Raw genomic sequence first — 19,738 nt, forward strand, 5'->3', positions numbered from 1 at the left:
GTAGTAGTAGTAGTAGTAGTAGTAGTACTTTTGTATTTTTATTAGTAATATTATTACAGAAATTTTGGCAAACAAATATGGAGGACCTTTCATGACAAGAAACCAACAGTCACACGTCTCTTGGAATGAGTGTTACAGCGAGAATAAAAGCGATGGCGCCTCCTGCTGAAAAACTCATCAAGAAAAGGTAGTTTACACACACCCTCGAGCTCAAGAATGAGCTTTATGAAGGTGTGGAGTGCTTAATTCCTGTTGAAAAGAGCAGGAATATCAAGGTAGCAATAGTCTATGATCAAAATATCGTCAATACAAAAAAGCCAAGTTAAAGATATGTTAGCAGGTCTAGCAATAAAGGAGCCAGCTACCCATGGCTATGATGAAACAATGTTAATAGAAGCCGTCCTTGAATATGAAAAAGTTGATGCAAAGTTCAGTTAACTCGACAAATTTCAGGCGAGATGGTGGAGACTGATGTTGCCCACAACGATACGAGAAGAAAACTTTTGGATGGATGAGAAGAGGCAGGTGGCTGCGTCACCTTGAACCTACTCCACCAGGTGGGAAGACCAGGAAGGTCCACCATGAGGGGAGGGCAGGAAGGCAGTATAAATGCGCTAGCTGCATGCTGATCCTCACTCATCATCAGCCAGCAAGATGAAGTTCTTACTCATTCTTCTTCCCTTCCTCGCCCTCACATGGTAACTATGCTACACTAAATTATCATTGTAACTGTATTCATGGGGAACTGTTAAACCCGCAAGGGTTTACAACTCCCGGGAACCAGGAGGTAATAAGCTTTGCTCCAAGGAAGAAGGTTTTTCTTTGACCATCCTTAACTTATATCAAGGCTCCGTTCTCGACGTGTGACACATTACAATACTGTTTTCTCCTGTTATTTTTAAAGCTTGGTTGTAAAAGATATTAACTTGGATTGGCTAAGACAGAAAAGCATTATATCCCACGGACAAAGAATCGAGACTTCACCACTCTTTCCCTGAAGATCTACACGGGTGTCTCGCTTCGCGTATTAGGAAGAAATGTAGTCTATTATGTAAGGATTCTGATTCTGATGCATGAGGAAGAATTAGAGACATGAGCAATATCTGGGTATCTTTATTTGTAGACGCTTCGCCATCCAGTGGCTTAAACAATACAAATTCAAGGACGCAATAGGAAGACTGTAGGACTGTACATGAGACTCGTGTAGACAATAAACCTGATGGTAATGTAACTGTTTATGTGATACTGAATGGTAATGCATTTGTTGAACTTATAGGAAGGCAGCTAAAGAGCAAATAATGTCATAAAGAATTTTAACGAAATGTAATTCATGGAATTCTCTAGTCAGGCAGCTTTGTTACAATGATTTTTAAAATGAAGAAGTCGCAAGTATCTCACTCGGCACAGTTGTGATTAACTTTTAAAGAAATTACATTTGAGAAATCTGAGAAGTTTGGGGAGAGAATGTGATTGAGTCTTCCAGAAGTTAAATTAATTTAGCTCTCCGTTAAAAAAAAAAATTCATTTTAGTTAATGTGAGAAACATTCATAATCTGTCTCCACCAAAGTTCCCCCACCATAGAACACTGATGGAACCTTGAACCTATTTCAGTAAGTCTCTTGCATAGCGTTAAACAGGGACTATTCATCTATAAAATGACAGAAAAAAATAAGCAGCTTCTCCTACTACACTACTGATTCTACTACTACTATTACTACAACTACTACTATTATTGCTACTACAACTACTACTACTACTACTACTACTACTACTACTACTACTACTATTATTGCTACTCCCACTACTACAGGGCTCAGGACGAACCAGCATGCTTCTGTGGTGGCTTCGTCAATGAGTTTGATGGAGAGATTGATGTATTACCCTTCCCTCCAGAAACTGTAGAAGACTGTGAAGCTACTGAGGAGTGTGCAGCCTATTGCGAGGAACAGGTTAGATGCTTAAATTTTTTTTATACATGGAACATGTTTGTATATATATATATATATATATATATATATATATATATATGTATATATATATGTATACATATATATATATATATATATATATATATATATATATATATATATATATAGGTAGTAGGTTGGTAGACAGCAACCACACAGGGAAGTACTACCGTCCTGCCAGATGACTGTGAAACAGAAACCTGTAACTGTTTTGCATGATGGTAGGATTGCTGGTGTCTTTTTCTGTCTCATAAACACGCTAGATAACAGGGATATCTTGCTACTCCAACTTACACTTTGGTCACACTTCACAGACATGCACATGCATATATATATACATACATCTAGGTTTTTCTCCTTTTTCTACATAGCTCTTGTTCTTCTTTATTTCTTCTATTGTCCATGGGGAAGTGGAAAAGAATCTTTCCTCCGTAAGCCATGCGTGTCGTATGATGTGACTAAAATGCCGGGAGCAATGGGCTAGTAACCCCTTCTCCTGTAGACATTTACTAAAAAAAGAGAAGAAAAACTTTATAAAACTGGGATGCTTGAATGTGCGTGGATGTAGTGCAGATGACAAGAAACAGATGATTGCTGATGTTATGAATGAAAAGAAGTTGGATGTCCTGGCCCTAAGCGAAACAAAGCTGAAGGGGGTAGGGGAGTTTCGGTGGGGGGAAATAAATGGGATTAAATCTGGAGTATCTGAGAGAGTTAGAGCAAAGGAAGGGGTAGCAGTAATGTTGAATGATCAGTTATGGAAGGAGAAAAGAGAATATGAATGTGTAAATGCAAGAATTATGTGGATTAAAGTAAAGGTTGGATGCGAGAAGTGGGTCATAATAAGCGTGTATGCACCTGGAGAAGAGAGGAATGCAGAGGAGAGAGAGAGATTTTGGGGGATGTTAAGTTAATGTATAGGAGACTTTGAACCAAGTGAGAGAGTAATTGTGGTAGGGGACCTGAATGCTAAAGTAGGAGAAACTTTTAGAGAGGGTGTGGTAGGTAAGTTTGGGGTGCCAGGTGTAAATGATAATGGGAGCCCTTTGATTGAACTTTGTATAGAAAGGGGTTTAATTATAGGTAATACATATTTTAAGAAAAAGAGGATAAATAAGTATACAAGATATGATGTAGGGCGAAATGACAGTAGTTTGTTGGATTATGTATTGGTAGATAAAAGACTGTTGAGTAGACTTCAGGATGTACATGTTTATAGAGGGGCCACAGATATATCAGATCACTTTCTAGTTGTAGCTACACTGAGAGTAAAAGGTAGATGGGATACAAGGAGAATAGAAGCATCAGGGAAGAGAGAGGTGAAGGTTTATAAACTAAAAGAGGAGGCAGTTAGGGAAAGATATAAACAGCTTTTGGAGGATAGATGGGCTAATGAAAGCATAGGCAATGGGGTCGAAGAGGTACGGGGTAGGTTTAAGAATGTAGTGTTAGAGTGTTCAGTAGAAGTTTGTGGTTACAGGAAAGTGGGTGCGGGAGGGAAGAGGAGCGATTGGTGGAATGATGATGTAAAGAGAGTAGTAAGGGAGAAAAAGTTAGCATATGAGAAGTTTTTACAAAGTAGAAGTGATGCAAGGAGGGAAGAGTATATGGAGAAAAAGAGAGAGGTTAAGAGAGTGGTGAAGCAATGTAAAAAGAGAGCAAATGAGAGAGTGGGTGAGATTTTATCAACAAATTTTTTTGAAAATAAGAAAAAGTTTTGGAGTGAGATTAACAAGTTAAGGAAGCCTAGAGAACAAATGGATTTGTCAGTTAAAAATAGGAGAGGAGAGTTATTAAATGGAGAGTTAGAGGTAATGGGAAGATGGAGGGAATATTTTGAGGAATTGTTAAATGTTGATGAAGATAGGGAAGCTGTGATTTCGTGTATAGGGCAAGGAGGAATAACATCTTGTAGAAGTGAGGAAGAGCCAGTTGTGAGTGTGGGGGAAGTTCGTGAGGCAGTAGGTAAAATGAAAGGGGGTAAGGCAGCCGGGATTGATGGGATAAAGATAGAAATGTTAAAAGCAGGTGGGAATGTAGTTTTGGAGTTGTTGGTGCAATTATTTAATAAATGTATGGAAGAGGGTAAGGTATCTAGGGATTGGCAGAGAGCATGCATAGTTCCTTTGTATAAAGGCAAAGGGGACAAAAGAGAGTGCAAAAATTATAGGGGGATAAGTCTGTTGAGTATACCTGGTAAAGTGTATGGTAGAGTTATTATTGAAAGAATTAAAAGTAAGACTGAGAATAGGATAGCAGATGAACAAGGAGGCTTTAGGAAAGGTAGGGGGTGTGTGGACCAGGTGTTTACAGTGAAACATATAAGTGAACAGTATTTAGATAAGGCTAAAGAGGTCTTTGTGGCATTTATGGATTTGGAAAAGGCGTATGACAGGGTGGATAGGGGGGCAATGTGGCAGATGTTGCAGGTGTATGGTGTAGGAGGTAGGTTACTGAAAGCAGTGAAGAGTTTTTACGAGGATAGTGAGGCTCAAGTTAGAGTACATAGGAAAGAGGGAAATTATTTCCCAGTAAAAGTAGGCCTTAGACAAGGATGTATGATGTCACCGTGGTTGTTTAATATATTTATAGATGGGGTTGTAAGAGAAGTAAATGCGAGGGTCTTGACAATAGGCGTGGAGTTAAAAGATAAAGAATCACACATAAAGTGGGAGTTGTCACAGTTGCTCTTTGCTGATGACACTGTGCTCTTGGGAGATTCTGAAGAGAAGTTGCAGAGATTGGTGGATGAATTTGGTAGGGTGTGCAAAAGAAGAAAATTAAAAGTGAATACAGGAAAGAGTAAGGTTATGAGGATAACAAAAATAATAGGTGATGAAAGATTGGATATCAGATTGGAGGGAGAGAGTATGGAGGAGGTGAATGTATTCAGATATTTGGGAGTGGACGTGTCAGCGGATGGGTCTATGAAGGATGAGGTGAATCATAGAATTGATGAGGGGAAAAGGGTGAGTGGTGCACTTAGGAGTCTGTGGAGACAAAGAACTTTGTCCTTGGAGGCAAAGAGGGGAATGTATGAGAGTATAGTTTTACCAACACTCTTATATGGGTGTGAAGCATGGGTGATGAATGTTGCAGCGAGGAGAAGGCTGGAGGCAGTGGAGATGTCATGTCAGAGGGCAATGTGTGGTGTGAATATAATGCAGAGAATTCGTAGTTTGGAAGTTAGGAGGAGGTGCGGGATTACCAAAACTGTTGTCCAGAGGGCTGAGGAAGGGTTGTTGAGGTGGTTCGGACATGTAGAGAGAATGGAGCGAAACAGAATGACTTTAAGAGTGTATCAGTCCGTAGTGGAAGGAAGGCGGGGTAGGGGTCGGCCTAGGAAAGGTTGGAGGGAGGGGGTAAAGGAGGTTTTGTGTGCGAGGGGCTTGGACTTCCAGCAGGCGTGCGTGAGCGTGTTTGATAGGAGTGAATGGAGACGAATGGTTTTTAATACTTGACGTGCTGTTGGAGTGTGAGCAAAGTAACATTTATGAAGGGGTTCAGGGAAACCGGCAGGCCGGACTTGAGTCCTGGAGGTGGGAAGTACAGTGCCTGCACTCTGAAGGAGGGGTGTTAATGTTGCAGTTTAAAAACTGTAGTGTAAAGCACCCTTCTGGCAAGACAGTGATGGAGTGAATGATGGTGAAAGTTTTTCCTTTTCGGGCCACCCTGCCTTGGTGGGAATCGGCCAGTGTTTACCTGGAGTTTACCTGGAGAGAGTTCCGGGGGTCAACGCCCCCGCGGCCCGGCAGAGAGAGAGAGAGAGAGAGAGAGAGATTGTTAATGCGATTTTTTTTCTTTCATGATTAATATACTGTTGTACATAAATATACTATTGTATATTAATACTCTATTGTATATAAATATACAATACTATATTAATCGTAGTATATTAATATACTATTGTTTACTAGACGTGTAAATCTATATTTCCATTCATTTACAGTGGGACGCGCTAACCGGCGAAGGAGATTTGAATACGGTGTTAGAGAACGGAGAGACGCTCGGGGAGGCCATATGTCAACAACTGGCTCGCGAAGGGCATGAAAACTTTGGTCCAGCAGAGGTAAGTCTTGAACAAGATAGCACCGCAAAGCAAGTTTGAAGAGAATAAAAGAAAACAGACAATAATCTGCGTAATTAGCATTCAATCAAGACTTGCACGACACAAGGGTATTCTTGATGAAGCGAAGGTCTCACGCTGGTCACTTTGTTAGTTGATCAACTAACAAATCTCCCAGTTAGCGAAGCATTTCATGAAAATATCCTAGTGCGACCAATGCCTAAATTGAATATTTCTCTGTTACAGATGCCACTTTCAACCTGTTTCAGCCTTATTGGGCTTACAAAGGTCAAAACAGAATCCAAAACAATACCCACTTAGCAATAATGTTTACAATCTGTCAGTCTATTAAGCATATGAAAGTGATTGTTAACATTAATGAAATAACTGTTTTAATAATGAGTTGCAGTTAAGTTTTTAAATAAGTGATGATTGCTGGAAAATGAGAGTCACGATCACAACAAACTATCACGAAGTCTCAATGAAACTACCACCTTGACTAATGTTAACTGTAGGTTAGGCAAGCATAAGAGTACAATGGCTGGGCGTGGATATGACCTGCTTAGGAAGGGTCAGTAGGCTTTGCAGTGCTACTCAAGACTCGTTCTTCATGCTTTTATGATATTCACTGTGCAATTGCCTCCAACAGGTGTTCCTGTACTACAGAGTGTGTGAAGGTCCCTGGCAGTATGATGGGGTACAAACAACAACTTTACTGTGTTGTACCCGCGGTGAATTCCATGAATGTGAAGGGCCACCAACTCCACCTGTATAAATATTAACTAACAGCTCAAGTGTCTACTCGAGGATTTTGCAGTAAAGGCACTTACTAGAGCATTTATTGGAGAATGTCTTGTTCAAGGGTGAGCTTTAATAAGTGTAAGAGTTATCAGCTAAAACACTGGAGAGAGAGAGGACGCATAGGAATAACCTGAGATCGTCGGTTATAAAAACAAAAAGCATCACTGATGAAAATCAGGGATCGTTCAGAAACATTCATCCTCTTCTGTTGCTTAAAGTTCAGCTGTGTACGTTCTGTCACCACTTCAACTTACACCTGCTGTGACAGCTGCTGTTACACCTGCTGTGACACCTGCTGTTACAGAAGAAAAAATAATTAAGCCCACAATTGTTCAAAAATGTTTTCCAATAAAGATTTTATTTCTTAAGCTTTTTTGCTTTGTTCCCACATTTGTTATCCATTTGCTTGCTACTCCATCCAAAGCCACAAGCAGACAGTGACACAGAAAGTAAGACTAGTACTGAATATATCGGCTTTTCCTTACGGTCTTTTACAGCAGATTAGAAAATGTATTTCACTGCTACTTTATCCTTCACGAAAAATTATTAGACTGGGTCTCGAGGACATGATGACCAGTTCATTAACTTCTTTAGAGATTCGTAACTTTCACTGTGACACTGTGATTAACTGGAGGTTTTTTGTCAAAAAACACTCCAAACTAATTACGTGGAAGAGCAATCAACTCCCTTCCCACCTTCCCATCAAGGTTTATTATCACGGAGAACAACACACAGTCACCATCACTCATTCACTAATTCTCTTGAAGAATAAAGATCTCGGTACAAGTAACCCTCCGAAAAATAACATTTCCACCCCTCCATCAGAGTGCAGGTACTGAGCTTACACCTCCAGAACTGCAACATTCCCACCCCTCCTTCAGAGTGTAGGTACTGTGCTTACACCTCCAGAACTGCAACATTCCCACCCCTCCTTCAGAGTGTAGGTACTGTGCTTACCACCCCTCCGACTTGTCCCTACTAGTACCAGATCTTGTTCCTCATACCAGACCTTGTGATCAGACATAGGTATTGTACTTATATTTTTTTCTCAACTCACCGGCCATTTCCCACCGAGGCAGTATGACCCGAGAAAAAAGAAAACTATAAAGTTTTCTTCTTTTTATATTTAATAATTTATACAGGAGAAGGGGTTACTAGCCCCCTTTTTCTGGCATTTTAGACGCCTTTTAGGACACGCATGGCTTACGGACGAAAGATTCTTCTCCACTCACCCATAGAGATGAAAGGAAATAAATAAGAACAAGAACTATTACGACAATAGAAGAAAACTCCGATGGGTGTATATACATATCCGTGAACATGCATGTGTAGTGTGACCTAAATGTAATTAGAAGTGGCAAGATGTATCTGTTATGCTGCGAATTTATGAGACAGAAAGAAAAGACACCAGCAATCCTTCGATTGTATAAAACAAATACGATTTCTGTTTCACACTCGTCTGGCAGGACGATTGTACGTTCTTGGGTGGTTGTCTTCCAACCTCCTACCACTGAACGGTAGTACCTCCGTGGGTAGTTCCTGTCTACCAACCTACTACCACAGGACGGTAGTACATCCCTGGGTAGGTGCTATCTACCAACCTGCTACCACTGGACGGTAGTACCTAACTTGATGGTTGTTGTCTACCAACCTGCTACCACAAGACGGTAGTACCACCCTGGGTGGTTGCTGTCTACCAACCTGATACCACAGGACGGCAGTACCTCCTTGGGTAGTTGTTGTCTACCAACCTACTACCACAGGACGGTAGTACCTCCCTGGGTAGTTGCTGTCTACCAACCTACTACCACAGGACGGTAGTACATCCATGGGTAGTTGCTGTCTACCAACCTACTACCACAGGACGGTAGTACCTCCTTGGGTAGTTGTTGTCTACCAACCTGCTACCACAGGACGGTAGTACCTAACTTGATGGTTGTTGTCTACCAACCTGCTACCACAGGACGGTAGTACCTCCCTGGGTGGTTGCTGTCTTCCAACATACTACCCCTGGACGGAAGTACCTCCTGGGTACTTCTGTCTACCAACCAACTACCACAGGACTGTAGTACATCCGTAGGTGGTTGTTGCCTACCAGCCTGCAACCACACGACGGTAGTACCTCCCTGGGTGGTTGTGATCTACAAACCCGCTACCACAGGACGTTAGTGCCTCCCTGGGTGGTTGTTATCTACCAACCTGCTACCACAGGACAGTAGTACCTACCTGGGTGGGTGTTGTCTACCAGCCTACTACCACAGGACGGTAGTACCTCCCAGGGTGGTTGCTGTCTACCAACATACTACCACACGACGGCAGTACCTCCCTTGGTGGTTGTTGTCTACCAACCTGCTACCACAGGACAGTAGTACCTCCCTTGGTGGTTGTCTAACAACCTGCTACCACAGGGCGGTAGTACTTCGCTGGGTGGTAGCTGTCTATCAACATGCTACCACAGGACGGTAGTACCTCCCTGGGTGGTTGTTGTCTACCAGCTTACTACCACAGGACTGTAGTACATCCCTAGGTGGTTGTCGGCTACCAGCCTACTAGCACAGGACGGTAGTACATCCCTGGGTGGTTGCTGTTTGCCAACATGCTACCTCTGGACGGTAGTACCTCCCTGGGTGATTGCTGTCAACCAACCAGCTCCCACAGGACGGTAGTAACTCCCTCGGTGGTTGTTGTCTACCAACCTGCTACCACAGGACGGTAGTACCCCCGTAGGTGGTTGTTGAATACCAACTTGCTACCACAAGACGGTAGTAACTCCCTCGGTGGCTGTTGTCTTCCAACCTGCTACCATAGGACGGTAGTACCTCCGTGGGTGATTGTTGTCTACCAACCTGCTACCACAGGACGGTAGTACCTTCCTGGGAGGTTCATGTCTACTAACCTACTACCTACAAGTCGTATTATATGTAGTATAAAATACCAGTCGAATGCTTAGATGATCTCAGTCCTCAAGACTTCAATGCTGGTGTAAGACATAATGAAGAGGTAATTTGATATAATCAGTCCATTTTTCTTCGATTCGTCTTCCGCCAGTGCTGATGTCTCCAGGAGTGAGAATGATCTCTGTATTCGACTGGTAAAGCCTGAAGCGCAAATGAAAAGTTTAGTCACTGAACTTTCTTAGTATTGTCAGACATAGAAATAACGTATATCACATATTTACAAGTGTTCATAGAGACCACTGCTGTGCAGGCGTTCCCTGTCGTCTTATGTCAACGATCCCTGGTAGGCAATTTTCCCAGTACAATACAAGTATTTCTCATGTCTCTGTTGATGAATACCTCAGTTACAGGTCGACATATACAGGAAGATTTTTTTTTCAAGTTTACGTATTTTCTCTTTGCACTTGGATTTTTCTTACCGTGGCCTGGTAGGCAACGCTCTCGCATCACGCAATGAATGTCAGCGATTCGACTCCGGCCGCCGAGTAAAAACATTGGACGTTCCCTAATATCTGCTGTCCCCGTTCACCAAGTAAGTAAGGCTTATGTTAGCCGACTGGTGTAGGTCGCTTCCTGAGGGACAATAATGAAGACCCACAATGGAAATAAGACACACAGTCTTCGATGACACATTGACTTTTTTCTGTTATGCAGGGTTGTTAACCCTCCAGGGTTAAAAATCAGAACAAAATCTTATCTATCTTATCTTCCTTCTCCTCAACAAGTGTTCATCACAATTCTTTTTGGAAAACAGTAAACACATAACATGGCAGTTACGTATCAGGAAATTACGTTTTGCGTGAGAGACTTCATTGTCCATAAGCTTAAACCTGGTAATTTCACAACTGGTTCTGAATGTATTAAATACAGTATTTCATTACAGACAACAGGACGTTTGCCCTTCCATATATTTTTTTTCATTCTTGGTTACATATCCACACTCTTGTTTATGTTTGACTTAGTAATAACTATGCATTAGGCCAATTGTTTGCAAGGTGAAGAGCAGGTAATTCTGAGGGTGGGTGCTAATGGTATTGCATGTTTATGGGTCAGCCATGATGCTTTTGCTCTGGCGTCTTCTCTGGTTTCTACCCATCGTTTTAATAATAAAAATGATGATAATATAATCTAATGATGATAATATATTTCTACAAGTACATTTACAAGGTATACAGACTTAGATAACGTCAATGACATACTACTATATTGAAGGCCCCTGGTTATGCAGAGCATAACTTAGGGAGACTCTCGTAGTGCAGGACACTACATAAGCCCAGTTTGATAGGGGGATGTGAGTCTTCAGTAGGCCGGACAATCTGGTAGGCTCAGGTTGATTTGGAAGAAAGTACTGTAGAATACTGCCTACTTCAAAGTTTTAACTAATGTGACTGTTTACTGAAGGAAAACTTGAGATTAGTACCAAATTTATTTATTTTTATTTTTTATTTATTTATTTATTTATTTATTTCCAATTTGTGCACACATACAGAGGTACAAAAAAAATACAGATAAGAGCAGTATGCCAAAGCCACTTATACTATGCATAGCATTACGGGCTGGCTTAAAATTAACTTAAGATTAACTAAGCAATGATTATTATTATTATTATAATCAAAAAGAAGCGCTAAGCCACAAGGACTATACAGCGCTGCTACTAAGCAATGATGAAATCAGTGATAAAACATTAATGTAAACAGATAACTATAAAGCACAAGTGAGTATTACAAAGACAGGTCATATGGTTGCATTCAGTTAGGTAGTGATTCTGTTAGGTAGTGTATTTAAAAAATAATAAAGTTAGATTGGGTTTTAGGTTTAACATTTATGTGATATAATTGTGAGAAACATTTAAGATATACAATTTATAATGCTCAGTTATTCAGTATTTATTTGGTTTTGGGTGAGTAAGTAATCTTTGAGAAGAGACTTGAATTTATAAACAGGTTGTGTTTCTTTTATATTTACAGGTAATGAATTCCAGATTTTAGGGCCTTTTATGTGCATTGAGTTTTTGCATAGTGTGAGATGGACACGAGGAACATCAAAGAGTGATCTGTGCCTTGTGTTATGGTCATGTGTTCTGTTGAGGTTGGCAAGGAGATGTTTGAGGGGAGGGTTAATATCAGAGTTAAGTGTTCTATGTATGTAATAGGTGCAGTAATAAGTATGGATGTTTTGTATGGTGAGTAGGTTTAGTGTATTGAATATTGGTGGAGTGTGCTGCCTGTAGTGAGAATTTGTTATCATTCTAACTGCAGCCTTTTGTTGGGTAATTAGTGGTCTGAGATGGTTAATTGTTGTTGAGCCCCATGCACAAATTCCATAGGTGAGATAGGGGTAAATAAGAGAGTGATATAGGGCCAGGAGGGCTGACTGTGGAACATAGTACCGTATCTTCGATAGTATGCCTACAGTCTTGGAAATTTTCTTAGAAATTTGATGTATATGTGTATGAAATTTGAGTCTATTATCAAGGTGGATTCCTAAGAATTTTCCCTCTGTTAGTTTTGTGATAGGTGATCCATTTATCATTATGTTAAGAGGGACATCTGTAGCTCTGTTACCAAACTGAATGAAGTAGGTTTTGTCAATGTTTAGTGTAAGTTTGTTAGTCCTCATCCAGGTAGATATTTTCTGTAATTCGGTATTTACAGTATTGGCTAGCGTGACTGGGCTCGGGTGAGAGAAGACGTATGTAGTGTCATCTGCAAATAGTGTGGGTTTGAGTAATTGCGAAGCATTTGGAAGGTCATTTATGTATAGGAGAAAGAGAAGAGGGCCAAGGACACTTCCCTGTGGGACACCAACTGTAATTGGTTGTGCAGAAGAGTTTGCCCCATTTGCGTACACATATTGGCTTCTGTTGCTGAGGTAAGACTTGAGGTAGTTGAGGGAGTGCCCTCTTATACCATAGTGTGACAATTTTACGTGGAGCAAGTCATGGTCAACTGTATCAAAAGCTTTACGTAAGTCAATGAAGATCCCCAGTGGGACTTCTTTTTTCTCTATTGCAGTGTATATATGTTCTAGCATGTGTATAATAGCATCATTAGTATTTTTATTAGGCCTGAATCCAAATTGGCAGGGGTTGAGTATGTTTTGGGAGATAAGGTAGGAGTAGATTCGTTTATGAATTAATTTTTCGAAGATTTTTGAGAGAGGGTGTAAGTTGGATATTGGCCTATAGTTATTCAACTCTGTTTGGTCTCCTCCTTTGTGGATCGGGGTGACCCTTGCTATTTTGAGTACTGTAGGGAAGGTGGAGGATTCAATGGATTTGTTAAAGAGTGTTGCAATGATTGGTGATAGCACTTGTGACACTTTTTTGTATATAAGGGGTGGTAAGGTATTTAAATCTCCTGCCTTGTTTTTTAGTGCGTTGATAATAAGGGAGACTTCGTATGGGTTAGTCGGAGCTAGGAACAGTGTGTTCGGGTAGTTGCCGGTGAGGTAGTCATTTGGTGGGGTATCTGAGCTTGGGATTTTATTGGCAAGGTTTTGTCCTATAGTGGAGAAGAAATCATTGAGTCTGTTTGCTGTTTCTGTTGGTGGGAGTTGGGGTTCATCTGTTTTTGCTAATTTTATTTCGCTATTTCGTGATATCTTTTTTGTTCCCAGAATTTCTGACAGGGTTTTCCAGGTCTTTTTTATATCACCTCGTAAGTTGGATAATCTGTTCTCATAATACAATTTTTTTGCCCTTCTTATCAGGCTGGTTAGGATTGACGAGTAACGTTTTGTTTGGTCTCTGGTTATGTGACCCATTCTGTACTGTTTTTCATATTGGTGTTTTGTATTTATGGATTTGAGAATGCTGGGTGTTAGCCAGGGACTGTTCAGTCTCTTTGCTGTCATCTGTTTAGTCGGCAGGCGATGCAACATTCCCCAATGAAAAGCAGGGGTGCCAGGAGTACCCTGAACGACAACACAATAAGTGTCCTGGGCCCAAGACTGTTCAACTGCCTCCCGGTATACATAAGGGGAATTACCAATAGACCCCTGACTGTCTTCAAGAAGGCAGTGCACAGGCACCAAAAGTCAGTATCTGACCATCCGGGCTGTGGTTCGTATGTCAGTTTTCGTGCGGCCAGCAGTAACAGCCAAGTTGATCAGACCCTCATCCACCAGGAGGCCAGGTCTCAGATTGGGACAGGGGGACGTTGACCCCCGGAACCCTCTCCAGATATACTCCAGGTATGCTGTTCAGTAGTTGGTTGCTATGTGTTGGTGTCGCCAAGCAGGATGACTACTGTAAAAAAATCTTATCAGATTTTGTTCCTGCTAACGGCGATGCAAAATGAAAAAACTTTGGATGGATGAGAAATGGCAGGTGGCTGTGTCACCTTGGACCTTCTCCACCAGGTGGGGAGGGCAGGAGGTCCACCAAGTGGGGAGGGCAGGAACGTCCACCAACAGGGGAGGGCAGGAAGGCAGTATAAATGCGCTTGCTGCATTCTGTTCCTCACACATCATCAACCAGCAAGATGAAGTTCCTACTCATTCTTCTTCCCTTCCTCGCCCTCACATGGTAACTATGCTACACTAAATTATTTTTATAGATGTATTCTCGGGAACTGCTAAACCCGCAGGGGTTATAAAACTCCCGGGATCTAGGAGGTAATAAGCTTTTCTCCAAGGAAGGATTTTTCTTAGACTATCCTTCACCTCCATCAGGGCACCATTGTTAAAATGTGCACCATTGCTTTTCTGTTTTCTCCTTTGTTATTTTTAATACTTGCTTGCAAAAGTTATTATCTTGGCCTTGCAGGGAGAGTAGCTTTTCTGCCTCACTGACGAAGGATCGAGACTTCATCACTCCTTCCACTCACCCACCAACACAGGTGTAATACTTCATATTAATAAAATACAAATGACACTTAGGAAAAAATAGGATTTACTAAATAGCGATTCTGATATAAAGAAAACATTTCACAATTGATATTTGCTGATGACGCAGTATAGTTATAAGGGCGACACATCTAATAAATATACAAAGTGTTAAACATGATTCTTTATTTCACTACCAACTCCGAGCTTTTAGGAAATTCTGAAGATAGGTTTTAGTGGTTAATGGAGGAGTTTGGTAGACTGTATGAAAGGAAGATACTTAAAGTGAACACAGAATTGATATTTCCAGAGTATTCCCAGATTTATTTCTTATGTATCGCCAGATTTGTCTATGACAGGCATCTGCGCCTGAATGACAGTAAATTATTTCTTTGATAGGAATCTTTGGAAATAAAACAGCAATGGATGTTAAAAGTGAAATGTATCGAAGCAGAAAGGTGACGAAGCTTTTGTTTTAGTGTTTACAATAGACTTTGTATAATACAACGAGGAAGAGGCTGGTGACAGTTGTGATGTCATTCATGGATGAGTGCAACGTCAATAAATGTTGCAGATCATTGTATCATTGTATTCTAGTGCTGCATAACATTATCAAAAACAAGTTGGCAGTTGTTTAAATTTTCTCTTGAAGTGTCCAGTTTTGTCCAGTTTTCTCTTGAAAACTGGACAAAACACATATTTATAGTAGTGTAAGAACAGTTCCTCATCTTTTATCCCACAAGCAGTTTCGACCATAGAAGAATCGGAAACCTTAAAATTCTTTCCACAAATCTATCACATACTGGCTAAACAAACTTCCAGTTTACTTAATGAGAACAAACTAAAGGGCTTGTCTTACTGCAGGGCTCAGCCACCGCCAGAACCAGAGTGTCACTGTGGTGGCTTCGTTGATGTATTTGAAGGAGAGTTGGAAGTGATACCCTTTCCCCCAGAACCCGTGGAAACCTGTGAAAGTGGAGAAGAGGAGTGTGCAGCCTTTTGTGAGGAAGAGGTTAGTCGCTTAAACTTTCTCTTTTTTTTTTTTTTTTTTTTTACACAGGGTTTGACAAGGTTAAGGATCCCTAGCTTTATTGACAAGCTATTTACAGGTTAAGTATTCCTATCTTCATTGGCAAGCTAAGAGCTGTTACCTACATCAACTCATTTGAAAGCATTTTTATTGTTATGAGACATACAAGTAGGGAACAGGATGAAGTTGGAGCCATCTGTGGGCCAGCATTTTCATTTGATCAACTGACTTTATCTCGTTGACATAATTATGCTGTACGAATGTGTTCCATGCTCGAGTCATCCTGGGTATGTATGATCTCAGATGGAGTGATGTTCTGGAGAAGGGTACAGCCAGAGTGAAGTTGCTGCTTTCTGCCCGTCTTGTGGCATAAAAGCTTGTTTCACGCTGTCCTCGAAGTGGATCCAAGTGTGGTACTTTGACAATATTGGCCTTGTACATAACAGTAAGGCCACCCACATCCCTCCTATGTTGAAGGCTCTGCTGAAATGACAGATCTATCCAGGATGGGTCCAGGCGAGAGATGAGACGTCTTGCTCTGTTCTCTACTCTGTCAAGCAGTCGCAGATGAGAGGGGGGGGCAGGCAAACCAAGAAAGTGGAGCATACTCAAGGTGTGAGCGTACTTGTGCCTCGTACAGGATCTTGCAACCCCTACTGTCAAGCAGATGCGAGATACGGCGAAGTGCTCCCTCTCTCTGTCCCTCTCTCTCTCTCTCTCTCTCTCTCTCTCTCTCTCTCTCTCTCTCTCTCTCTCTCTCTCTCTCTCTCTCTCTCTCTCTCTCTCTCTCTCTCTCTCTCTCTCTCTCTCTAAGGGACCATAAAAGTTGTCACTATTTGAAGTATCATTTAATTTAGCACCTATCCGCTTACGACGTCGTTTATCTAATGTATATTCTAATGTATAAAAATTACTTTTGTTTACAGTGGAACGAAATAACTGGCAATGGAGATCTGGATACTGAGTTTGAGGATGGAGTGACCCTTGGACAGCACATATGTCAACACTTAACTAGCGAGGGACATGAAAACTACGGTCCAGGAGAGGTACGTTTTCAGGGACACGAGACCGCAGGGAAGGCTTAAAGTGCGTGCTTAAGAAAATTCATTATTTTAGGAATATGTAATCAGGACATGCGTAGCACATAAATATTTTTGTCATGGAAACGATTCTCTCTCTCTCTCTCTCTCTCTCTCTCTCTCTCTCTCTGGAAGCTTTTTTTTCCGCGGTGGAATAAAAGTTTGTTATTTAAAATCTCCCAGGTTATAACTCACTTGGGTATGTGACACAATCTTACACCAGTGTAAGGAGACTGAATCATCAAGTCAGTAACCTCACATTGACCAACCCACAACAAAAACCTTCTTAGCAATAATGCTTAAAATAACTCTTAAACCAACATCTTTAGTAGCTATTAATATATGCTAGATATAAAATTTTAAATATTTTTGTGTTACTAGGATCCGATTACCATTGGCCAGGAGGCCTACTGCAGTGCTAATTTTAACTCATTTATGTTTTTTAGTGATATTCACTTTGTAATTGTCTTCAACAGGTGTTCCTGTACTACAGACTGTGTGAAGGTCCCTGGCAGTATGATGGGGTACAGACAACAACGCTACTGTGTTGTAACCTCGGTGATTACGTGCCCTGCGAAGAAGGTATTCGACGTAAATAAATAGTAACTAGCAGCTCAAGTGTCTATCTGATGACTTGTGGGTGTAGCAAAGACATTTGAGTATATAATGGAGAATGCCTTTCTTAAAAGTGAGTTTTGCCAAGTGTGAACCTAATCCTTGTTAGGTTCCTGAAGTACAACACTGGAGACAGCGAGGACACGTAGCAGAAACCCAGAGATCCTTTGTTATTCTAACACAGAACACCGCTGAAGAAAATCATTAAACATTCAGAGAAACTCAGTACCATACGTTATGCTGCTCAGTCTACTAACAAATGAGCTATGTCAAGATGTGATCACTATCACCAACACAAACTACATCTGCTGAAACATGGGAGAAAGAAAACTTAAGTCGACGTTTGGTCATTCAGTTCTCACTTCATGATGGTTCAGGAAGGACCGAATGTCGTCTCAAAATTCATCTAAAAATGCACTCTAATGCCTCAGATTGTGGCTACTGCAGATATTAGCTAAGTTCAGTTTGTACTAGGTATAAGATGATCCAAAATTTCTTGATAAAATCATGTATGCATTCAGTGAAATGCCGAAAATCGATTTCTGTATCCATCCGCACAACACTCTACGGAAGGTATTTCACTTGAAATTATTTTCACTGTCAGTTGAGTTGCAGGTTTCTGAGTAGCAGTGCCATGCTCCCCTATTAGTTAATGATGCATCTAGACCTTGTCTAGAATCTCAGCAGTGACTGGTACTAACGTCTCCAGTAATAATTATTTCCTGGTTGTGGTAATATTTATCACCGTCAGTAGTACAGGAGTAGAGCACAGGGCTGCAGATCTGATATGGAAACTCACAATAAACACTCAATTATAGTACACCTAGACAAGGTCAAGGTACACCTAGACAAGGTCAAGGTACACGTAGACAAGGTCTAGGTGCACCAAGACCTTGCACAAGGTCTAGGTGTACCTTGTTTAGACCGGGCCGCGGGGACGCTGACCCCAGAAACCCTCTCCAGGTATACTCCAGGTATACTCCAGGTATACTCCAGGTGTGTTATAAGCTACTGGGACCTTTCTAATAATATAATTTCCGTAGAGCCTCTACTATAAGGAAGAAATTAATGAACAGATTCATTTTATGGAGGTTTTAACCAACAAAAAATATGACTTAAACCTAAATTGAAAGACTGTTGAAAAGCACATACGATACCGAGGAGTTGCATATGTGTCTAACTCATCTCTTAGTGAGTACAGATTCACTCAGGCTTCATCGGGTCAGCCTTGGTGTCGCAATACACACACTGGCTACACATCACCTCTCATTCTCAAACGATCTCTCACCTTCAATAACTATCAACATTATGGGGAAATCTTGGCTTGTAATATAGACAAGTTGTGGCGTGGAGTGTACAAGGTCCCAAGACCCAAACATGTCAATAGTTAAATGTCTTAACTGTTTTCCCATGTGTCTTTAACCACAATTACATCATCTCTCTTCTTATAAGGAGACACATTTTCATGTGTACACTTTACAAAATCTCACAGAATGTTACAATATAATTTTTAGGTAAAAACACAACTTTAAATGTAAAGATTCTCTGGAAAAAAATACAAAAATAAACAGCTCTTGAGGGTCGTTAAGACTGCATGTCACCTTTCACCGAATGTATATTTTAATACCTAAAATACGGATTAAAGAAAACTCTCAGCATATGTAGGTTGAGACATACACCTCCCGGTGTACATATTAGTAAGCTTATTTAGACACGGGTACACGTAAGTACAAATATCATACGTAGTGTAAACTACTCACCAGGATAATTCCAAAAATCAAGTCAAAGTGGCTATTTCTTGAGTTCCCCTTAAAAGTTTAGACAGTTTCTATTGCACCATGTTGGCACTGACAGTGCCAACATTCACTGCTCCGTGGGGTGGCTTAAGTATTTCAGTGAACCTGCTTTTGGAAGCAAGATAAGATAAGATGGAGTATACTGTTTGCTTAGAGTCCTAAATTTCCCACCTTGTTTGGTTTGTATGATAATTCCTTAATGAAGATGAATAAGTTAGTTTAATATGTTTATTTAGGACCCTATACCCATCCTGTGGGAGGTAGTCAAAAGATTACAGAAGTACATAATGGGTCCAGGGACTGGGCCCCAAAGTTTTGATAGCTGAACAAGGTACAAAGATAATAAACAACGGTGCACCAAGTGGTTAGGTTAACACAATGGGAGGTAATTGCTCACTGAAGAAGTGTTTTAAATGCACTATGCCCAAACAGCATTATGCCCAAACACTTATGCTGAACCTCAGAAGACTTCCACAGAATCAGGAAGTCCACAAGCAACAACATTAAATGCAAGAGATAAATTTAAAGCGACTGTTCTCCCAATAGCTCGAGTTATCTAATAAATTATAAACTGAATAAGACACAAGTACAACATTTAG

The 19,738-nt window shown here is 40.8% G+C and overlaps 2 protein-coding genes across 2 annotated transcripts; both read left to right on the plus strand.

Annotated features, from left to right (window-relative positions):
• The first annotated feature begins 540 nt into the window (after positions 1 to 540).
• Positions 541 to 7,203, plus strand: LOC128701975 (uncharacterized). The gene is made up of 4 exons (XM_070101423.1): positions 541 to 698; positions 1,812 to 1,950; positions 5,918 to 6,037; positions 6,684 to 7,203. Exons 1-4 carry the CDS (start codon positions 655 to 657, stop codon positions 6,807 to 6,809), a joined length of 429 nt encoding a protein of 142 aa, XP_069957524.1. The 5' UTR covers positions 541 to 654; the 3' UTR covers positions 6,810 to 7,203.
• Positions 7,204 to 14,162: 6,959 nt separating this feature from the next.
• LOC128701974 (uncharacterized) lies at positions 14,163 to 17,552 on the plus strand. The gene is made up of 4 exons (XM_053795970.2): positions 14,163 to 14,320; positions 15,484 to 15,631; positions 16,576 to 16,695; positions 17,205 to 17,552. The coding sequence occupies exons 1-4, from the start codon at positions 14,232 to 14,234 to the stop codon at positions 17,325 to 17,327; spliced, it is 480 nt and encodes a 159-aa protein (XP_053651945.2). The 5' UTR covers positions 14,163 to 14,231; the 3' UTR covers positions 17,328 to 17,552.
• Positions 17,553 to 19,738: the final 2,186 nt, after the last annotated feature.

The sequence above is a fragment of the Cherax quadricarinatus genome, chromosome 77, assembly GCF_038502225.1.
Source record: "Cherax quadricarinatus isolate ZL_2023a chromosome 77, ASM3850222v1, whole genome shotgun sequence".
Lineage (NCBI taxonomy): Eukaryota > Metazoa > Arthropoda > Malacostraca > Decapoda > Parastacidae > Cherax > Cherax quadricarinatus.